This window comes from Trichomycterus rosablanca, chromosome 18 (assembly GCF_030014385.1).
Source record: "Trichomycterus rosablanca isolate fTriRos1 chromosome 18, fTriRos1.hap1, whole genome shotgun sequence".
Classification (NCBI taxonomy): Eukaryota; Metazoa; Chordata; class Actinopteri; order Siluriformes; family Trichomycteridae; genus Trichomycterus; species Trichomycterus rosablanca.
In genome coordinates, this window is record NC_086005.1 from 19,750,435 (window position 1) to 19,772,608 (window position 22,174).

Here is a 22,174-nt window from a genome sequence, read left to right on the forward strand (position 1 = left end):
AAATACTACTATACTTAAGAGAATACTATTAATAAAAATAATAATATTATTAAAAATATTAGTTACACCAATATTAATCAAATCTAAATAATTAAAATACTACTACTACTACTACTACTACTACCAATAGTAATAATGGAATAATAATGGAACAGTGAAAGTAAACAATAAAAATATATGAAAAATAGACAATATAACTACTACTACTACTACTAATAATAATAACATTATAAAGTAAAATATAATAATATGAATATTAAAGTAATAATAATAATAATATTAATCATCTTTATTATCAGCTGCAGCATTATCAATATTTTTTGATGATAATGCTGCATAATGTTTTTACAATATACAAGTATTTGTTTATATTCAGCAAACTTTTCTCAGAAGCTAATGCTAATGGTGCTAATTCTATGATGCGTTTTGATGTGCTCAGTTCCTACCAGGAATCAGACAGTAAGGTGACGGCGGACGGGGTGGTAGGACTCACCCGGGCTTTTTTAGCAGCAGGCGCTCAGTGTGTCCTGGTGTCTCTGTGGCCTGTGCCTATGGCTGCCTCCAAAATGTTCGTTCACGCTTTCTACACGGCCCTGCTGAACGGCACTAAGGCCAGCGCCGCCCTCGTCGATGCCATGAAAACACTACAGGGCAGCAAGCAGTTTTCTCATCCATCCAACTGGGCAGGTAAGGTCATGAAACTTGTGAAATTCCACCTGGCTAATCATCTTCATAGCTTGTTGCATAGCTGCATATGTGTGTGTGTGTTTCTGCAGGCTACATGCTGATCGGCAGCGATGTGAAGCTGAACAGCCCCTCGTCTCTGATTAGCCAGGCCCTGGCTGAGATCCTGCAGTACCCAGATAAAGCCAGAGATGCGCTCAGGGTCCTGCTGCACCTGGTAAGTGTCAAAAGGGGCAGCAGAGGGCATTTGTTTTGTTCCCCATCCCCCAGTATTCCCTACAGCATTTGAAAGTCAAACCTTTAGGAACATGTGGAACCGACCAGCAAAAGTCTGTACAGGTTTGTGACCTCTAGGTGGGGCATAATTAAGGGCACTACCTAATTCACAGCCTAGAAAATTCCTACGGCAATTCAGTTAGCAATCAAATCCGAATCTGCAGTGATTAGTTTCTATTAAAAGTGGTCCAATGAAGGAAAATGGTAAACTGGCGACAGGGTCATTGATGCACTTGGGGAGCGAAGGCTGGCCCGTTTGGTCCGATCCAACAGACGAGCTACTGTAGCTCAAATTGCTGAAGAAGTTAATGCTGGTTCTGATAGAAAGGTGTCAGAATACACAGTGCATCACAGTTTGTTGCGTATGGGGCTGCATAGCTGCAGACCAGTCAGGGTGCCCACGCTGACCCCTGTCCACAAACAATGAGCACGTAAGCATTAGAACTGGACCATGGAGCAATGGAAGAAGGTGGCCTGGTCTGATGAATCACGTTTTCTTTTACATCACGTGGATGGCCGGGTGCGTGTACGTCGCTTACCTGGGAAACACATGGCACCAGGATGCACTATGGGAAGTAGCCAAGCTGGCGGAGGCAGTGTGATGCTTTGTGCAATGTTCTGCTGGGAAACCTTGGGTCCTGCCATCCATGTGGATGTTACTTTGACACGTAGCACCTACCTAAGCATTGTTGCAGACCATGTACACCCTTTAATGGAAACGGTATTCCCTGATGGGTGTGGCCTCTTTCAGCAGGATAATGCGCCCTGCCACAAAGCAACAATGCTTCAGGAATGGTTTGAGGAGCACAACAACGAGTTCGAGGTGTTGACTTGACCTCCAAATTCCCCAGATCTCAATCCATTTGAGCATCTGTGGGATGTGCTGGACAAACAAGTCCGATCCATGGAGGCCCCACCTCACAACTTAGAGGAGTTAAAGGATCTGCTGGTAACATCTTGGTGCCAGATACCACAGCACACCTTCAGGGGTCTAGTGGAGTATCAACGGGTCAGTGCTGTTTTGGCAGCAAAAGGGGGACCAACACAATATTAGGAAGGTGGTCATAATGTTATGCATACTGTGACACTTTACTGTAAAAATCCACTTTTTTCCACTTCCCAGGTGGAGAAGTCTCTGCAGCGCATTCAGAGTGGTCAGCGTAACTCCATGTACACGTCTCAGCAAAGCGTGGAGAACAAGGTCGGGGGCGTACCGGGCTGGCAGGCTCTTCTCAGTGCTGTGGGTTTCAAACTGGACCCGGGCAGTGCAGGCCTCCCAGCCGCCGTCTTCTTCCCTATGGCCGATCCTGGAGACCGACTGCAGCAGTGCAGCGCCACCTTGCAGTCTCTGCTCGGTACTTATTTCAAATCTTTTTATCATGTACAAAGCATATGAAATCATAACAGCCCTGCCTGCCATGCCGGCTGGCATTTTGGGGGGCTCAGGTTGACAAAAAAGGTTTTTAAATTCAGGTTTTCTTTGAATTACACTTTAAAGCAGTCTCTGTGCCTCATTTACATTACTCTCCCCCACAGATACCCCCCTTCTTGTCAGCTAGCTCCCATGCAAGTAGTTTTTAGCTCTGGTTTTCTGGATCTCAGCCAGTAAAGGTAATGGCTTTCTGGTTTCTGTAAGGCCTAAGGGTACCATTCCAATCCCAGGTCCCATAGGTGGCATGGCAGGTTCCTGTTTATTTAGCTGCTACTGGTTCACTTTTCTCTGGTCAGTGCTTGGGCGTTGTTACTGCTCCTATTACTGACCTCCTGTCATCTGTTGCTTCCTATACTGCTGCTGACCTCCACTCCTGACCGAGGAGAGCCGTGACTAACACACACCCCCTCCGACACATGTCCAGTAGCCGACTGCTACTTTGACTTTTATTTGATTGCAATCAGGATGAACCTGAGATATTTCATGTTTTGTCTGCTCAACTTCATTTCATTTATTAATAAACATCCATTCCTGCATTTCAGGCCTGCAACACATTCCAAAAAAAGTTGGGACAGTAAAGCATTTACCACTTTGTAATGTTGCCATTCCTTTTCACCACACTTAAAGACGTTTTGGCACCGAGGATACCAAGTGATTTAGTGTTTCAGCTTTTATTTTGTCCCATTCTTCCTGCATTTTTCCTTTCAAAATTCTCTATTGGGGACAGGTCAGGACTGCAGGCAGTTCAGTCCAGTACCCGTACCCTCTTCTTCCGCAGCCATGCCTTTGTAATGTGTGCAGCATTGTCTTGTTGAAAAATGCATGGACGTCCCTGGAAAAGATGACGTCTTGAAGGCAGCATATGTCGCTCTAAGATCTCAATGTACTTTTCTGCTTTAATGCTGCCATCACAGAAGTGCAAATGACCTTTGCCAAGGGCACTGACACAGCCCCATACCATGACAGACCCTGGCTTTTGGACTTGTTGCTGATAACAGTCTGGATGGTCTTTTCGTCTTTGGTCCGGAGCACACGGCGTCTATTTCTTTTTTCCCAAAAAAGACCTGGAATGCTGATTCATCTGACCACAGTACACGTTTCCACTGTTTGATGGTCCATCCTAGATGCCTCTGAGCCCAGAGAAGTCGATGCCGCTTCTGGACATGGTTAACATAAGGCTTCTTTTTTGCACAGTAAAGTTTTAAGTGGCATTTGTGCATGTAACTCTGTATTGTAGTGCTTGATAAAGGTTTGCCAAAGTAATCCCTCGCCCATGTGGTTAAATCAGCTATTGTTGAGTGGTGGTTCTTGATGCAGTGTACGGTCAATCAGCTTAATTTTGCACTCTTGGCCTTTACGCACTGAAATTCCTCCTGATTCCTTGAATCGTTTAATGATATTATGCACTGTAGAGGGAGAAATATGCAAATCCCTTCCAATCTATCTTTGAGGTACATTGTTTTTAAACATTTCAATCATTTTCTCACACATTTGTTGACGAACTGGAGATCCTCTTATCATCTTTGCTCATCAAAGCTTTCACCTCATTACTAGCCCTAAATTGCCCCAGTCCCAACTTATTTTGGAATGTGTTGCAGGCCTGAAATGCAGAAATGGAGGTATATTACAGTTTTTCTCAGTCGCTTTGGTTCATTTCTCAGATCAGAATTGAAATTCTCAAAACTGTTTGTTCAATATCCACATCTCCTTGTCACTTGTGCACATCATAATAGCATTTCTCATTGTGTTTCACATTTTGCAAATGCTTTTGTACATTCATGCAAATGGTCATGTACGATTGTCTGCTGTTTTTTGCATTATCAATTGCTTGTCATGTTTATCAAAATGTGTTCTACTGATTGTCTGTTGAATTGTCTCACCCTCCAAAACATTTAGGCTTCGGGTCATTGCCTAGGTCATTACATGCAAAAGTGCTGAACATGTTGTCATAATCTCTCAGGCATAATTTTTACATTTCTATGAAAGTTTTTTGGTAATTTATCCTAAATTGATTAAATTGTTCTCAGGTGAATCTTGGCTTTCAGTTAAGAGGGGGAATTTGTGAAGGTTTAGATCAACCAATGGTCAAACAGCTCTCAACCATAGGTCAGAGGTGCATCTCATGAACCTTCAATTGACAAACATATAGAGACACAAAACATTGCAGTGTCACAAAGTCTCACAATAGAAAGACAAGGCTGTGTACAGGGTGAACAGCCAAGAAGAGGGGTAAGGCTGTGTGGTGGAAGACTGAGGGGACAAAACAGAGGAAGAGGTAGGAGAGTCCATGCCACTCTAACACCATCAGGCAATGGTTTGCCATTTATCATAGAATGCTGGTGGAATTCCTCCCACCCTACTCCCCATTCCTGAACCCAATTGAGGAGTTCTTCTCAGCCTGGAGATGGAAGGTGTACGATCACCAGCCGCACACCCAGATGAACCTGCTGACTGCCATGGATGCAGCTTGTGAGGATATCACAGCAGATACCTGCAGAGGCTGGATTAGGCACTCCAGGAGATTCTTTCCACACTGCATTGCAAGGGCAGATATCTAGTGTGACGTGGATGAAAACATGTGGCCCAAAAGAGAGGAGCATCAGGATTTATAAAAAAGAAAGCACTATAATTCCTTAAGTTGTTGTCTCAGGTTGTTTTGAATGTTCAGAGTAAGTTTCTAATTTTGTAGTTTTTCCTTTGTGTTATAGAGTGCTGCCAAACAGTTGTCTGTCTTTCCTGAATTTCTATCTGATTTTTTTTGTCAACAAATTGCAGTGCGAACAATACAGTAAAATAATATTACTGTATAAATTTGATTCCAGTCCAATTTCTTGCTGTCAGTCTCCCACATACAGTCATGTGTAACTTTGTGTTCTGTGTAAGTTTGTATTTTGTGTGTAACACGTACCGTTTCAATTGATAAGCCACAAAATGTGCAGCGTTCTTGTAATCAAAAGCTAAGTTAGTTTCCATCAGAATATACTTACAGTGTACACTGTTGCACTGACAACATGACTAAGTATTTTGACTGCCTTGTTCATAGGCAATGACACACAGACTAGACATTCTGATGGCACTGACAAGTTGATTGACATAAAAATTTGCTTTTGAGGCACAAACAAAGAATTCTGAGCGAGGTACGTGCTTTTGCAGGTATTTCATTGAGTTTTGCTGTTTGTACTAACTGTTTTGAGAAATGCACTTGTTGTGATGCCAATGTAAATCATGATGTGAGAAATGTACCAAATCGACTGAGAAAAACTGTAACAAATGAAATAAAATTGAGCAGACAAAACATGAAATATCTCAGGTTCAAACTGTCTGCAATGAAATAAAAGTCAAAGTAAATGTAAGGAACACTGCATTTATATATTTTTTGCTTTTTCCAGCTCCATTGTTGTCAGAAACAGGGAGAACATAGATACGTGTGGGTAAAATTGAAAGTCACTCCAAATAGTGATCACTCTCATGGTGATGGTGGACGCTGGCGCATTTGGCTGCCGCTACCGTTACCGTATTTTACCGTATTTTACCGTATTTTATTGTATTTTTATCGTTTTTCGTTTTCATCTTTTTACACACCTTGTGGATCTATTTCTTTTATGTTACTTTTGATACTTTTATTTGTGCTTTTGATACTTTTTGTTCTTTCTACTGTACATCGCGTCTGCGGCCGGTGGTGAACGGTGGATGAGTTTTCCTGGGATCGGCACGATGTTGAACTATTCCGTTGACCAGCTGAGGAAGTTCAACAACTGCACTACTCCATCGTGTATTTCAGTCATCAAACAGCTTGGACTCCTTCGCCGGCCTCGTTATATTCACAGGGGCTCCCGGAGAAAGCTTGTTTATCTTCGAAACGGTAACGCTATTCCATCCTTCTGGTCAGCCGTGCGCACTGTCGCTCCGCAAACACGTCATCAGAGCGCTGCTGCCTTGCACACCAGTAGCGGTGTAGTCTCCATGACAACGCTGTCCACGTAGTGGGATAGGAAACGCGGAGTGGACTTAGCAAATCTCCGTTCTCTTCCTCGTTCCTCACAGCCAACTACACAACAATACCACTTGAAAATGGCATTGCTTAATGTTCGTTCACTCAACACAAAAAGTACTGTACTCAGTGAATTTATATCTGACAGTGAACTAGACTTTTTCTGTCTCACTGAAACTTGGCATAAACCCTTGGATTATTTTATGTTAAATCAGACCACGCCAATGGGATACTCGTATATTGATGAACCTCGTATGGAAGGGCGAGGTGGTGGTGTTGCTGCAGTCTATAGGGATGATATTAAAATAACCACTTTGTCTTTTCCTGCTGCTCTTTCTTTTGAACACCTGGCTTTCAAGTTGTCAGGGCCTACTCCTCTGGTCACTGCTGTAGTTTATCGTCCGCCAAAGCCAAACGCTTCCTTTCTCTCTGATTTTTCAGATTTTTTAACCCAGCTTAGTGCCCTCTCATCCTCTGTACTGCTTATGGGTGATTTTAACATCCATATTGATGACAACAACTGTAAATTTGCCAGGGAATTTTTGGAATTGTTACAGTGTTTTAATTTCACACAACATATACATTTTCCAACTCATAAAAAAGGTCATACTCTTGACCTTGTCTGCTCTACTGGTGTCCTAGTTCATCAGCCGTCCAGCCATGACCTTACTGTCTCTGATCATTTGACAATCATCATGGACATTGAGGTCACTAGGCCCATCACTAGAGCTAAACGTAAAATATCCTTCAGGAATCTTCAATATATCTCTCCCTCTGCTTTCTCAGATTCTCTTGTTAAAAAGATGTCTGTCTGTCCTGTACTGTCTAGTAATTCATCTGACCTTGTCGATTACTATAATGACATACTCGCCTCATGTCTTGATGAGCTGGCTCCTTTGAGAACCAAATTTGTTTCATTTAGTCATTCCGCACCATGGTACACAATTGAGCTTCACCAAATGAAATCCCGTAAACGCCAGCTTGAAAGACTTTATAAGAAAACCGGTCTAACAGTACATTATCAGATTTATTCTGATTATCTTCAACATTACAAAGACGCTCTTACGGCAGCCCGATCCACTTACTATTCCGAACTCATACATGCTGGATCAACAAATCCTAAGACTCTCTTTTCCACAATAAATAAACTTCTCAAACCAGTTGACAATACTACCAATTCCTTTACAGTTGACAAGTGTAACTCTTACCTCTCATTTTTTCAAACAAAAGTTGAGAATATCCACAATTTTCTGACAGTTTCCCCTGTCATCTCTGTTTCTCCGCCTATCTCATCTCAATTTATTACCCAGCCTCTGTCTCAGTTCTCACCTGTGTCTCTTTTGGACCTATCTGAGATCTTAACAGGGATGCGAAGCTCCACTTGTGTTTTGGATCCTGCTCCATCAAAACTTGTTAAGGGTTGTTTTCCAGTTATCTCATCACTTATCACAGAGATAATCAATTCCTCTCTTAGTTCTGGCTCAGTCCCTCAATCACTCAAATTGGCTGCTGTTACTCCCATACTTAAAAAACCTGGACTTGACTCTAACATTATGAGTAACTTTCGGCCCATTTCCAATCTTCCATTTCTGTCGAAAATACTGGAACGTGTTGTTGCCTCACAGCTCAAAGATCACCTAAATTCCAATAATCTATTTGAATCATTTCAGTCTGGTTTCCGCCCCCAGCACAGCACTGAGTCAGCCCTCCTCAAAGTCACAAATGACCTTCTTCTTTCCTCAGACTCTGGACAAATTAATATTCTCGTCCTCCTTGATCTTACTGCAGCTTTTGACACCATTAATCACTCCATTCTTCTGTCCCGCCTTGAATCCTCTGTCAACATCACTGGTACTGCCCTTTTGTGGTTAAGGTCATATCTCATAAACAGACAACAGTTTGTTAATATCAACAATTGTAGTTCTGCCATTGCTCCACTGTCCCAAGGCGTTCCCCAAGGCTCAGTGTTAGGTCCCCTTTTGTTTATTCTTTATATGCTCCCCCTTGGTGACATCATACGTCGGCATGGTTTACATTTCCACTGCTATGCTGATGATATTCAGCTTTACATCTCCTCCAAATCCATTAATACTGAACTTCACTCCACTCTGACAAATTGCATCACTGAAATGAAATTGTGGATGAAAGCTAATTTCCTCAAATTAAACTGTGAAAAATCAGATATGATCATCGTAGGTCCTACAACCCTGGCAAAAACCACAAAAAATTTTCAAATTACCATTGATAATGACACTTTGTCTCCGTCTTCTAACATCCGAAATCTTGGTGTAATTTTTGATAGCAACCTCTCTTTTGACCGCCATGTAAATCACATCACCAAAACTGCTTTCTTTCATCTAAAAAACATAGCACGTCTACGTCCATCACTCTCCTTTTCTGCTGCCGAAACCTTGATTCATGCTTTTATTACATCCAGAATTGATTATTGCAATAGCATCCTTTATGGTACATCTAACAAAATCCTAAAAAAACTTCAGTATATCCAGAATTCAGCTGCTCGCCTCCTTACTCATACTCGCTCCCGTGATCATATTACACCTGTTCTACAAAAACTTCATTGGCTTCCCGTTGCTCAACGCATTCAATTCAAAATTCTTCTATTCACTCACAAAGCTCTCCATAATCAGGCCCCATCCTACCTCACCGACCTGCTCCATCAGCACATTCCCTCCCGTAGCCTTCGCTCTTCTGAGGCTAACCTACTGTCCATACCCTCTAGGACCAAGCACCGGACCTGGGGTGACAGGGCCTTTTCCATAGCTGCTCCATCTTTATGGAATGCTCTCCCCAAACACCTACGAGATTGTCCTGACCTGTCCAAATTCAAGTCACTTCTCAAAACTCATCTATTCAGAGTGGCATTTAACTTGTAACAACACAAAATAAATGCTTTTATTTTTGCTATTCTTTTTAATAGTTTTTATACTTAGATCACGACAGAAATGTGAAGTCCTAGATCCTAAAACTTGTAAAGTTTTCAGTTTCCTGATTGCATGTAAATCTGTCCTGTTTCTGTCTAATTTTAAGAAATTGTTCTATATTTGTTGTTCTCTCTCATAATTTAGCTAATTTTTAATGAACTGTCTTATGCTGCTCTCTTTGTTTTTATCTTAATTATTCTTGATGTTGATGTACTATTTTGATTTTGTACTATGATTTGTATGGTGTATGTACGTATTTGTTTTGATTATTTGTCTTATGTAAAGCGTCTTTGAGTATCTTGAAAAGCGCTATATAAATAAAATGTATTATTATTGTATTATTATTATTAAATACAAGCTTGTGCCTGTAGACGACATGTAAATTAGGAGTGCCTGGATTTCCATTTCACTCATCTAAAACATTGTGGCGAGTCAGAAAGGAAGAGAGTCTGGCACGACTGAACTCACACTAAGTCTGCCTTATGCACTGTAATGATCTGATAATCTAGACAGGTATTAGTGCTCATGTAAACAGCATACTCTAATATCTAAAATTAGAGAGGTGGATTTATGGCCTGTCTGCTCTATTATCAGATTTTCTTAAGCTTTCTATAGCTGTGCCAGTTGTGTCTGTAGAGCGCCTTGCCAGACAAGTGGCACCTCTGAGAATTAAATCTGGGTCTCTGCAGTAGTGAGCTATCATTTTAGAACTCATGGTCAGATGTCCACATACTTTTGGCCATATGTGGTACTTAACAGTACCGTAACGGGGCCTCCTCGTTTCTACACTCACTGTCCATTTTATCAGCTATACTTACCATATAGAAGCACTTTGTAGTTCTACAATTACTGACTGTAGTCCATCTGTTACTCTGCATGCTTTTTTAACCTGCTTTCCCTGTTCTTCAATGGTCAGGACCCCCACAGGACCACTACAGAGCAGGTATTATTTAGGTGGTGGATCATTCTCAGCACTGCAGTGACACTGACATGGTGGTGGTGTGTTAGTGTGTGTTGTGCTGGTATGAGTGGATCAGACACAGCAGCGCTGCTGGAGTTTTTAAATACCGTGTCCACTCACTGTTTACTCTATTAGACACTCCTACCTAGTTGGTCCACCTGTTGGCCTGATATATTGGCTGGTGGACTATTCTCAGTCCAGCAGTGACAGTGAGGCGTTTAAAAACTCCATCAGCGCTGCTGTGTCTGATCCACTCATACCAGCACAACACACACTAACACACCACCACCATGTCAGTGTGACTGCAGTGCTAAGAATGATCCACCACCTAAGTAATACCTGCTCTGTGTTGGTCCTGGGAGAGTCCTGACCATTAAAGAACAGCATGAAAGCGGGCTAACAAAGCATGCAAAGTTACAGATGGACTACAGTCAGTAATTGTGCTCCTATATGGTAGGTGGAGCTGATAAACTGGACAGTGAGGTGGTTTTAATGTTATGGCTGATCGATGTATAGGAATTAAGAGCCTCCTTGCTCCATCTGCCTGCCAGACTAGGCAGCACAGATGGATCGAAAGCACAGCTAATTGTCAACTTGGAGAGGTTGCCAGATCATTATGCTACTGCGCCTCCATGTTCTCAACTGCCAGCCAAACTAGGCCACTCAGAGGGACATGACTCCTAACGTATAGTGATATGAAGTTGCCAGATCTTGTGTTTTTGTTTTTTGACTGTGAATGTATGTGCTGTTTAATGTTATTTAATGCATTTAAGTGGGTTAATTAAGCTCTGGGTTTTCTGTATCTTCAGGTCTGCCCCCTCCTGCCCTCCAGGCTCTGTGTAAACTCATCACGGCTTCTGAGACCGGAGAGCAGCTCATCAGCAGGGTGAGAACATTTGACATGTCTTATTTATTATGTGCATCGTACCCAGTGTATTTGAAATCCTGCATGTAAATGATGGTACTAATGCCTGCTTCCTGTGCAACTAAATCCCATCTTCTTCTCTTTTTCCTAACCTGCTGCTTGAAGGCTGTTAAAAATGTAGTGGGAATGGTAAGTGCTTCAGGAATTGCACTCAACTCAGTTTATCTGCTTTTCTCAATATACACTAAATAGCCATATGTATGTGGACACCCCTTCTAATTATTCAGTTCATGCATTTTAGACACTCCGATTGTTATTAGGTGTATAAAACACACAAATCAGCCATAACATTAAAACCACCTCCTTGTTTCTACACACTTTGTAGTTCTACAATTACTGACTGTTGTCTGTCTGTTTCTCTGCATGCTTTGTTAGCCTTTTTTCATGCAGTTCTTTAATGGTCAGGACTCCTAGGACCACTACAGAGCAGGTACTAATTGGGTGGTGGATCATTCTCAGCACTGCACTGACACTGACAATGGTGGTGGTGTGTTAGTGTGTGTTGTGCTGGTATGAGTGAATAAGACACAGCAGCACTGATGTCACTGCTGGACTGACAATAGTCCACCAACCAAAAATATATCTAGCCCACAGCGCCCCATAGGCAGCGTCCTCTGATCACTAATGAAGGTCTCGAAGATGACCAACTCAAACAGCAACAATAGACTTTACATCTACAAGGTGGACCAACTAGGTAGGAGTGTCTAACAGAGTGGACAGTGAGTGGACACGGTATTTAAAAACTCCAGCAGTGCTGCTGTGTCTGATCCACTCATACCAGCACAACACACACTAACACACCGCCACCGTGTCATTGTCACTGCAGTGCTGAGAATGACCATTGAGGGTCCTGACCATTGAAGAACAGGGTGAAAGAAGGCTTAAAAGGTGTGTAGAGAAACAGATGGACTACATTCAGTAATTGTAGACCTACAAAGTGCTTCTATGTGGTAAGTGGAGCTGATAAAATTGACAGTGAGTGTAGAAACAAGGAGGTGGTTTTAATGTTATGGCTGATCAGTGTAAATTCAATTAAATAAATGAGTTCTGTGTAGAGAGACCTAGGTGACCTGGGGACCTTAGATTGTTCACCAGGTAAGTTAATGGTTTTGAAATGGTGTTCTTGTACCTCTGGCCATGTAGACTACTTGTTAAGAATCAAATTCTTCAATACATGTGTGTCCTCTTTCCTAAAAAATCTGGTATAGCTCATACTACCATATTCTAAATGTGTTATTATTGATTTCTGAATATTCTCTCTTGGCAGCTTCACCAGGTGTTGGTCCAGTTGCAGTCGGGTGAAAAGGAGCATGATTTCTCACTGGTGCCCATCCAGGTCTCCATCAGTGTGCAGCTCTGGAGGCTACCTGGCTGCCATGAGTTCTTGGCAGCTCTGGGTGAGTACTTCTGCAGAGTCAGCGTACTGTGATTATGTTGTTGTATATGTTGTATGCACACACAGCGACTTCAGACTCGACTCAGACTCGTTTCAAATGACTCGACTCATGACTCGTAGCCACATGGTCCCTACTGAGTGCCCTTGTGTTCCCTACACACTGCTCACATGATCTTGTCTATGGGACCTTAAGCAGGTTAAACAAATTCGTTCGGATGCCCTGTGACATCACGTACATGACAGCGTCTTGTTACCTGAAATTTCTTTGAGCGTTTCTTTACTTTCTAAACTATCAAACTAACGAAGCTCAGGCGTCTATCATATTGTGATGTCATCTGGGAATAAACCTGATTTTATCATCGTACAGCCGCTCTGTGATGTCATCACCTGCTGTTTTATTGTTTGTGATTAACGGTGTAAAAGTAAACGAGCTACATTTGTGTTTTTGGTGGATTGTGCAGCGTTTCTGGACGTTCTCTGGTTATTCTCACATTACTGCTAGTCTTTATTAAAGATGAATGAAACGTCGATCCGACATCATTCTGATCGTGTCATTTTCTGCTCTCTGATAACGCTCCGGCCGTCTTAACCCGCAACACACGCAATGGGTAAATGTTACAGCCAGCTTCCGGCGTAGTGATGAAGCGTCGCTCCCTACTCCCTACACAGTTTGAAGTTCACTTCATTTGAACATTTTTGTTACCTTTGGATTGGAATCTCACTAAAATGGTGGAATACCCTACGTAGTGCACTTCACAGGAACAACTGGGGTGAATGGGACGCTCCTACAGAATTGGCGCTAATGGTTGAAAGGCCGCTTTCTGAACCAACCAGACCTTCTGATTTAAATTGGTAGTAAGAATTGCAAAATGTTATTTGCATTTATTCAGTTTGCGTCACACAGATGATGTGTCAATGAAACGCTTGATTGGCTTTCTAACGAGTTAGTGTTTTACTTCACAACCGGGAAAAGTTTGGAGGTTTTTAACTGTAAAAACCTGATCATTGAAGAACAGGGTGAAAGTAGGCTAAAAAGTATGCACTACAGTCAGTAATTGTAGAACTACAAAGTGCTTCTACATGGTAAGTGGAGCTGACAAAAATGGACAGTGAGTGTAGAAACAGGGAGGTGGTTTTAATCTTATGGCTGATCAGTGTATTTTACTTTTACATGCCTGTTCCACATTTAGGCTTAGATAATAAAACAAGCTTCCTGGCCCAAAAATTGTGGACACTAGACCATGAGCTGGTTGGAAATCCCATTCCAAAACCATTGGCAATATGGACTTTCTCCACCTTGCTTCTACAACAACCTTTACTCAGCCAGGAAAGCATTTTACATGATGTGTCTATGTAAAGGTTGTGCCCGTTTATTCAAAACAGGATTAGTGGCGTCAAGCCTGACTGCAATCAGAACTCCAGTTTGTCATAAAGGGGTGTTCCTTCACAAATTGAAAGCATATATTACAAAGCCAAATCAGAAAAAGTTGGGACAGCATGTAAAATGCAAATAGTAAAAAAACACAGAGTTTCTTACATTTACTTTGACTTTGTTTTGTTTTTTTTGTAATAAACATCCATTCTTGCATTTCATGCCTGCAACACATTCAAAAAAAAGTTGGGACAGTAAAGCATTTACTACTTTGTAATGTTGCCATTCCTTTTCACCACACTTTAAAGACGTTTTGGCACAGAGGATACCAAGTGATTTAGTGTTTCAGCTTTTATTGTGTCCCATTCTTCCTGCAAACACGTCTTAAGATGTGCAACAGTACGGGGTCGTTGTTGTCGCATTTTTCGTTTCAGAATTCAGTTGGGGACAGGTCAAGACTGCAGGCAGGCCACTCCAGTACCCGTACCCTCCTCTTCCGCAGCCATGCCTTTGTAATGTGTGCAGCATGTGGTTTTGCATCGTCTTGTTGAAAAATACATGGACGTCCCTGGAATAGATGACGTCTTGAAGGCAGCACATGTTGCTCTAAGATCTCAATGTACTTTTCTGCATTAATGCTGCCATCACAGAAGTGTAAATGACCTTTGCCAAGGGCACTGACACAGCCCCATACCATGACAGACCCTGGCTTTTGGACTTGTTGCTGATAACAGTCTGGATGGTACTTTTCGTTTTTGGTCCAGAGCACACGGTGTCCATTTTTTTCCAAAAAAGACCTGGAATGCTGATACATTTTACCACAATACACATTTCCAATGTGTGATGGTCCATCCTAGATGCCTCCCAGCCCAGAGAAGTTGACACCGCTTCTGGACATGGTTAACATAAGGCTTCTTTTTTTGCACAATAAAGTTTTAAGTGGCATTTGTGCATGTAACTCTGTATTGTAGTGCTTGTAGAGTGGCGGTTCTTGATGCAGTGCCGTCTGAGGGATCGAAGATCACGGGGGTTCAGCTTAAGCTTGCGCCCTTGGTCTTTACGCACTGAAATTCCTCCCGATTCCTTGAATCGTTTAATGATATTATGCACTGTAGAGGGAGAAATATGCAAATCCCTTCCAATCCTCTGCTTTTGTACCAAACCATGATTACAATCTCCTGTTTGGAATCACATCATCATTACTAGCCCTAAATTGCCCCCGTCCCAACTTTTTTTGGAATGTGTTGCAGGCCTGAAATGCAGCAATGGAAGTATATGAACAAATGAAATGAAGTTGAGCAGACAAAACATGAAATATCTTGGGTTCAAACTGTCTGCAATCAAATAAAAGTCAAAGTAAATGTAAGAAACACTGTGTTTTTATTTGCGGGATGTTTAGATATTTTTGACAATATAGTGTATTTCCTTTGTTCTAACCTTCTCTCCTTTTCTCTTTATTAGGGTTTGACCTGTGTGAGGTTGGTCAGGAGGAGGTGGTGCTGAAGACCGGAAAACAGGCCAATCGCCGCACCATGCACTTTGCCCTGCAGTCTTTGTTGGCGCTGTTTGGTAAGACTTTCTATCTACATGTACACTGTTTGAATGAAAGTATTGAGACACACCTCTTATTCACTGTATTCAGTCATATTGCCAAAGGTCTAAACAAAGCACCTAGCAATGCAGTCTGCTTTTATAAACAGAGCTAAATAAATGTAGGCGTGGTTCTGTAATTGGTTGTCACTGTTGCAACATGCCAGTTTGCCCTTCTAGATATTCTATGATCAACAGTATTAAACCTGCTCTGGCATTAACATTGGTACGAAAAATGGGAGATTCATGGCTTGGGTTTCCATGGCTGAGAAGCTGTGTGCAAGCCTTACATCACTCACAATGCCGAGCGTTGGATAGAGTGGTGTAAAGCATGCCACCACTAAACTCCGGAGCAGTGGAAACGTTTGGCCAAAAAGGGAAGCTGCTTCTTGGCGCTTTAACGGCTGGTACTGTTTGGAGGAATACAAAGAGCATAGTGTGTACTCTGTATATGGTAAAGCTCTTTGTAGGAATGCACAGCTGGCTGGAATAAAATCAGCTAGTACAAGAATTGCATAACATTATGACCACTTACCAAATAGAAGCACTTTATAGTTCAACAATTACTGACTGTAGTCCAGCTGTTTCTCTGTATACTTTTTAAGCCTGCTTTCACCCTGTTCTTCAGTGGTCAGGACCACCACAGGACCACTACAGAGCAGGTATTATTTGGGTGGTGGATCATTCTCAGCACGGCACTGACACTGACATGGTGGGGGTTTGTTAGTATGTGTTGTGCTGGTATGAGTGGAGTTTTTAAACACGTCACTGTCACTGCTGGACTGAGAATAGTCCACCAACCAAAAATATCCAGCCAACAGCGCCCTGTGGGGAGCGTCCTGTGACCACTGATGAAGGTCTAGAAGATGACCAAATCAAACAGCAGCAATAGATGAGCGATCGTCTCTGACTTTACATCTACAAGGTGGACCAACTAGGTAGGAGTGTCTAATAGAGTGGACACGGTATTTAAAAACTCCAGCAGCGCTGCTGTGTCTGATCCACTCATACCAGCACAACACACACTAACACAACACCACCATGTCATTGTCACTGCGGTGCTGAGAATGATCCACCACCCAAATAATACCTGCTCTGTGGTGGTCCTGTGGGGGTCCTGACCATTGAAGAACAGGGTGAAAGCAGGTTAAGATGGTATGTAGAGAAACAGGTGGACTACAGTCTGTAATTGTAGAACTACAAAGTGCTTCTATATGATAAGTTGAGCTGATACAATGGACAGTGTGTGTAGAAACCAGGAGGTGGTTTTAATGTTATGGCTGATCAGTGTACATAATATACAATATGACTGACTAATGCCTGCTATTTCTCTTTAGACTCCACCGAACTGCCCAAGCGCCTCAGCCTGGACAGCTCCTCATCCCTCGAGTCTCTGGCCTCTGCCCAGTCTATTTGTCAGCAACTGCCCACGGGCTACGTCAGTGCTCCCTTCTCCCCTCCCTGCCCCGACAGCCTGGCCTCAGATGCCATCTCTGTCTACAGCCTGAGCTCTATTGCCTCATCCATGAGCTTCCTGGCACGGCCCGAGGGCAGCTCAGACGTCACCGGGCAGCGTCCCCGCCATGCCGGCCTTTTCACCTCTCAGAGGCACGCCTCTGTGCCACGGAGCCGCTCCTCGCCGCACGGCGCCGCCCGGGGCCACGAGGACGACGAGTATCAAGGCTTCAGCATCATCAGCAGTGAACCTCTGGGCACTCACTGCGATACACTCCCGCGACCAGCCGGCCATCAGCGGGGAACAGGGCGTGGAGGTGCGGGCAGGGGATACGTAGCATCCGTGTCATCAAGGGGCAGCATCAGCACCCCAACGTCACCAGTGAAGGCGACTAGTCTGATTCCCAGTGCCAGTTCGCCTTTTCAGAAGACTGTCAAGGCAGGCAACTCGGACACTGGCGAATCAGACCAGTCCAGTACTGAAACGGACAGCACGGTGAAATCGCAGGAGGACCGTCCACCGGCGCCAGCGACGCCCCTGGACCCACAGGAGCTGGCACAGAAGATCCTAGCAGAGACACAGAGCCACATGCGGGCAGTCGAGACCCTGCAGAGGAGTAGCCCTGGAACAGGCGATTCCCCGAAACCTACCGGAGGCTCCGCCTTCCGCTGCTCGGAGACCAGTGCTTTTAGTCGGCCTAGCAGCAGAGCCAGCATAAAATCACAGAAGCTTCAGAAGATCAGCTCGGGGTACAACAGCCCTGCCATGTCAGAGACATCGCTGAAGGACAGCTGTCAGCCATCACCAACATCTGACCACCTTCACGCCCAGTTCAAGCTTAAATATCCAAGCTCACCTTACAGTGGGCACATCTCTCCCAGCTCAGGCCACCAGTCACCAGCTGAAAGTGCCCCCTCCCCGGCTCTGTCCTATTCCTCTACCGACTCAACGCGTTCCAGTCCAGGTGACCTTGACCGCCTTAAACTGGCTTCCATCGACGAGAAAGTGCAGGCTATCCACAATCTAAAGACATTTTGGGCCAGCAACCCTCATCAGCAGCAGTCTGGACCAATGAGGGCTTTCCACAGTGGAGCCAAATTAAGTACTTCCCAAAAGGATGTCTTAGGTCTTCTTAATCTGTCCCCGCGCCACGGCAAGGGTCAAGACTTGCCCGGTTACGAACTGCAAGACAGTCAGTCAGATCCTGGCTCCAGAAACCCGCCCAACGGCCATCGGAAGATGGAGACGAAAGGGGTCACCCCTTCACCCACGCCTTCCACCGGGAGTAGCCCCGGTTCCCACACTATCAGACTGCCTACTGGGAACGGGTATAAATTTATCTCCCCTGGAAGATTCTTTCCCTCATCGAAATGCTGAAAGCTTGCTTCTAGTTTTCATTTCTTCCTAAAATGGCAGAGGTAGAATATTTGGATGTGTGCCCGTTTATGAAAATGAACGATAGGACAGATCTGGAGGCCAGATCTCACAGCCTCATTCCGTCCACTGAGCAGAGAGCGGATAATCATAATGCTTCCACCTACACTGTAAAAGTACCATCCGTATATGCAGACTGACCATGAATTGACACGCATCAGGAAAAAAAAAGACTATACCAAAATGGTATTGGTATAAAAGACGCTCACTGTTTGTGTTAGTGAAGGACCACATGGTTTTAACTGGTTGGTTTGATTTGATTTTTGGTTTTAATTTCGAATATAATTATTGTTATTGTTATAATTATGAATTGTAATTGTTATTACAGTTATTTTTTGTAAATTAAAAGTGTTTTGCAATCAGTATTATACATTTTTATATTATTAAAGAGGCACACCATGCACAAAATAAAGTCGAACAAACATTTTCATATTTTTATTGAAACGGTGAAGAAGAAAAATGCATTGGACCTGACATTTATGTGAATCGAGTGTCAGTATTAAAGCATGGGTTCTTTTGCTATTCAGTGATTGTGTCTTTTTGACAAAGATTTTCCATATGTCCTCATCCAGAACTATCTCAGTAAAATGTATCAATAAAAGGTTTTAATTTACTCGCTCTGACTTCAGCACTGGTGTTTTATCATCTTATCTGTTTTGTATTAGTAGTAGATGTTTGTCTCCTTTTGTACTTTGACTCACATTGTGATTATCCACACATTTTCTATTGGGGAAAGGTCAGGACTGCAGGCAGGCCGGTCCAGTACCCGTACCCTGTTCTTCTGCAGCCATGCCTTTGTAATTGTCTAGTTGAAAAATGCATGGACGTCCCTGGAAAAGATGACGTCTTGAAGGCAGCATATGTTGCTCTAAGATCTCAGTGTACTTTTCTGCATTAATGCTGCCGTCACAGAAGTGTAAGGGCACTGACACAGCCCCATACCATGACAGACCCTGGCTTTCGGACTTGTTGCTGATAACAGTCTGGATGGTCCTTTTCATCTTTGATGTAATGCTGTAATGCTGATTCATCTGACCACAATACACGGTTCCACTGTGTGATGGTCCTTCCTAGATGCCTCCGAGTCCAGAGAAGTCGACGCCGCTTCTGGACATGATTAACATAAGGCTTCTTTTTTGCACAGTAAAGTTTTAAGTGGCATTTGTGCATGTAACTCTGTATTGTAGTGCTTGACAAAGGTTTGCCAGAGTAATCCCTCACCCATGTGGTTATATCAGCTAATATTGAGTGATGGTTCTTGATGCAGTGCCGTCTGAGGGAACGAAGATCACAGGCGTTCAGCTTAAGCTTGCACCCTTGGGCCTTTACGCACTGAAATTCCTCCCGATTCCTTGAATGGTTTAATGATATGCACTGTAGAGGGAGAAATATGCAAATCCCTTCCAATCTTTCCTTGAGGTACATTGTTTTTAAACATTTCAATCATTTTCTCACACATTTGTTGACAAACTGGAGATCCTCTGATCATCTTTGCTCATCAAAGACTCAAAGACTTTGGAATCACGTCATTATTTCGTTTTTTCACTTCATTACTAGCCCTAAATTTCCCATGTCCCAACTTTCTTTGGAATGTGTTGCAGGCCTGAAATGCAGGAATGGAGGTATATTAACATATGAAATGAAGCTGAGCAGACAAAACATGAAATATCTCAGGTTCAAACTGTCTGCAATCAAATAAAAGAAAGTAAATGTAATGTTTAAGGAACACTGCATTTTTATTTTATTTGAATTTTCCATACTGCCCCAACTTTTTCTGATTTGGGGTTGTATCTCACTCACTTACTAAAAGCAGATAGAAGACTGTTTCATCTTCTTTGGGTCAACTGGACACAAAGAAGAACTATCAGGTATGTATTAAAAGAATCAGCTGTCCTGCAGGAATGGCTTTTGTAGCATGGCAGCTTTAAAGGATCTATCTGATGGTTGGTCTGCATTCCTCTAAATCGATTGTACTAAAGAACCAGCATCATGGGGTCAAAGGTATACAAGTTGAGTAAGTGTTTTGTAATTTACCCTGTACCTACTAGTCATTTTTATTGCTCCTCTATTCCAAAAAACATGTGGCTTGGTTTGCACAGCTGGTTGAGTGGGTTGAAAAGTATCATGGGTTAAACCTTTGGATTTAATCCTCTTCTCCAATCACTGTCTGGGAGGAATTTCTCTGGCATCCTCCCACACCCCAGTGTGAGTAATTGAGTGAATGTGTGAGTGTGTGTTGCTCTGTGATGGATTGACACCCTGTCTGACTCTGGTGGGTGCCTAAATCACTGCAACCTGTGCCCAGGATAAATAATTCAGCTAAAATAAATACAGTCAAGCTGGAAAGTCTGCACACCCCTTTCACCTTCTCCATGTTTTATTACATTACAGACTCATTCTACTGTATATTAGATTGAGTTTTTGTCATAAACTTCTACACAAAATAGAAGAAGGAGAAGATATACTTTATTTGTCATATATACATATACAGGTGTACAGTACAATGAAATTATTTCTTTGCATATCCCAGCTTGTTTAGAAGCTGGGGTCAGAGCACAGGGTCAGCCATCATACGGCGCTCCCGGGGGCAGACAGGGTTAAGGGCCTTGCTCAAGGACCCAACAGTGGCTGCATAGCAGAGCCTGGATTTGAACCGCCAATAGGGTTTACGCCACTAGGGTAAAATATCCCACAATGACAAAGTGAAAGCAGGTTTTTAGACATTTTAAAAATAAAAATGTTAAATATGTACAGAAGTTTGCACACCTTTTGATACGACACCCAAAATGGAGCTGAGGTGCAGTTTTTCACTGATACTGCTTGAGATGTTTCTACAATTTAGAGTCCACCTGTGGTAAATTCTGCCTATATAAGGTCCCACAGTTGACAGTGCATATAAGAGTGCATATAAGAGTTGACAGTGGGTCAAAGGAATTATCTGAAGACCTCAAAAACAGGATTGTGTCAAGGCATAGATCTGGAGAAGGGTACAGAACAAATTGCTGCAGCTTTACAGGTCCCAAAGAGCACAGTGGCCACCATCATTCATAAATAGAAGAAGTTTTGAACCACCAAAAATCTTCTTAGACCTGGCCGCCCGACCAAACTGAGTGATCGGGGAAGACGGGCCGTGGCCAGGTAGGTGAGCAGGAACCCGAGGGTCACTCTGACAGAGCATCAGTGTATTCTTGTGGAGATGGGAGAACCTATCAGAAGATCAACCATCTAGGCAGCACTCCACAAATCACACCTTTATGGTTGCATGGCCAGACGGAAGCCACTCCTTAGTAAAAGGCCAAAAGGCACCTAGAGGACTCTCAAACCATGAGAAACAAGATTCTCTGGTCTGATGAAACCAAAATTTAACTTTTTGGCCCAAATACCAAGCATCACGTCTGGAGGAAACCAGGCACCGCTCATCACCTGACTAATGCCATCCCTACAGTGAAGCATGTCAGTGGCATTATCATGATGTGGGGATGTTCTTCAGCAGTGGGACCGGGGAAACCAGTCCTAATGGAGGGAAAGATGAATGCAGCTAAGTACACCGAGATCCCTGAAGAGAACGTGATCCAGAGTGCTCTGAACCTGAAATGTTAGTTAATTACTAAGTTTTAATACCTGTTCACGCTGTCAACATGCCAAAACCAAAAACAATGTACAGCTCTGAGAGGTCGGCTCACCACCTTCTGTGTGTGTGTGTGTGTGTGTGTGT

The 22,174-nt window shown here is 43.1% G+C and overlaps 1 protein-coding gene across 1 annotated transcript in view; it reads left to right on the forward strand.

The window, feature by feature from the left end:
• Positions 1–19,055, forward strand: part of ttc28 (tetratricopeptide repeat domain 28) — a 413,424-nt gene extending 394,369 nt beyond the window's left edge. Inside the window, exons 17-23 of the mRNA XM_063013621.1 lie at positions 440–687; positions 777–901; positions 2,084–2,315; positions 11,096–11,172; positions 12,479–12,608; positions 15,441–15,548; positions 16,907–19,055. Of these exons, the coding sequence (XP_062869691.1) occupies positions 440–687; positions 777–901; positions 2,084–2,315; positions 11,096–11,172; positions 12,479–12,608; positions 15,441–15,548; positions 16,907–18,402 (2,416 nt within the window). The 3' untranslated portion in view covers positions 18,403–19,055. The remainder of the gene's footprint in view (positions 1–439; positions 688–776; positions 902–2,083; positions 2,316–11,095; positions 11,173–12,478; positions 12,609–15,440; positions 15,549–16,906) is intronic.
• Positions 19,056–22,174: the final 3,119 nt, after the last annotated feature.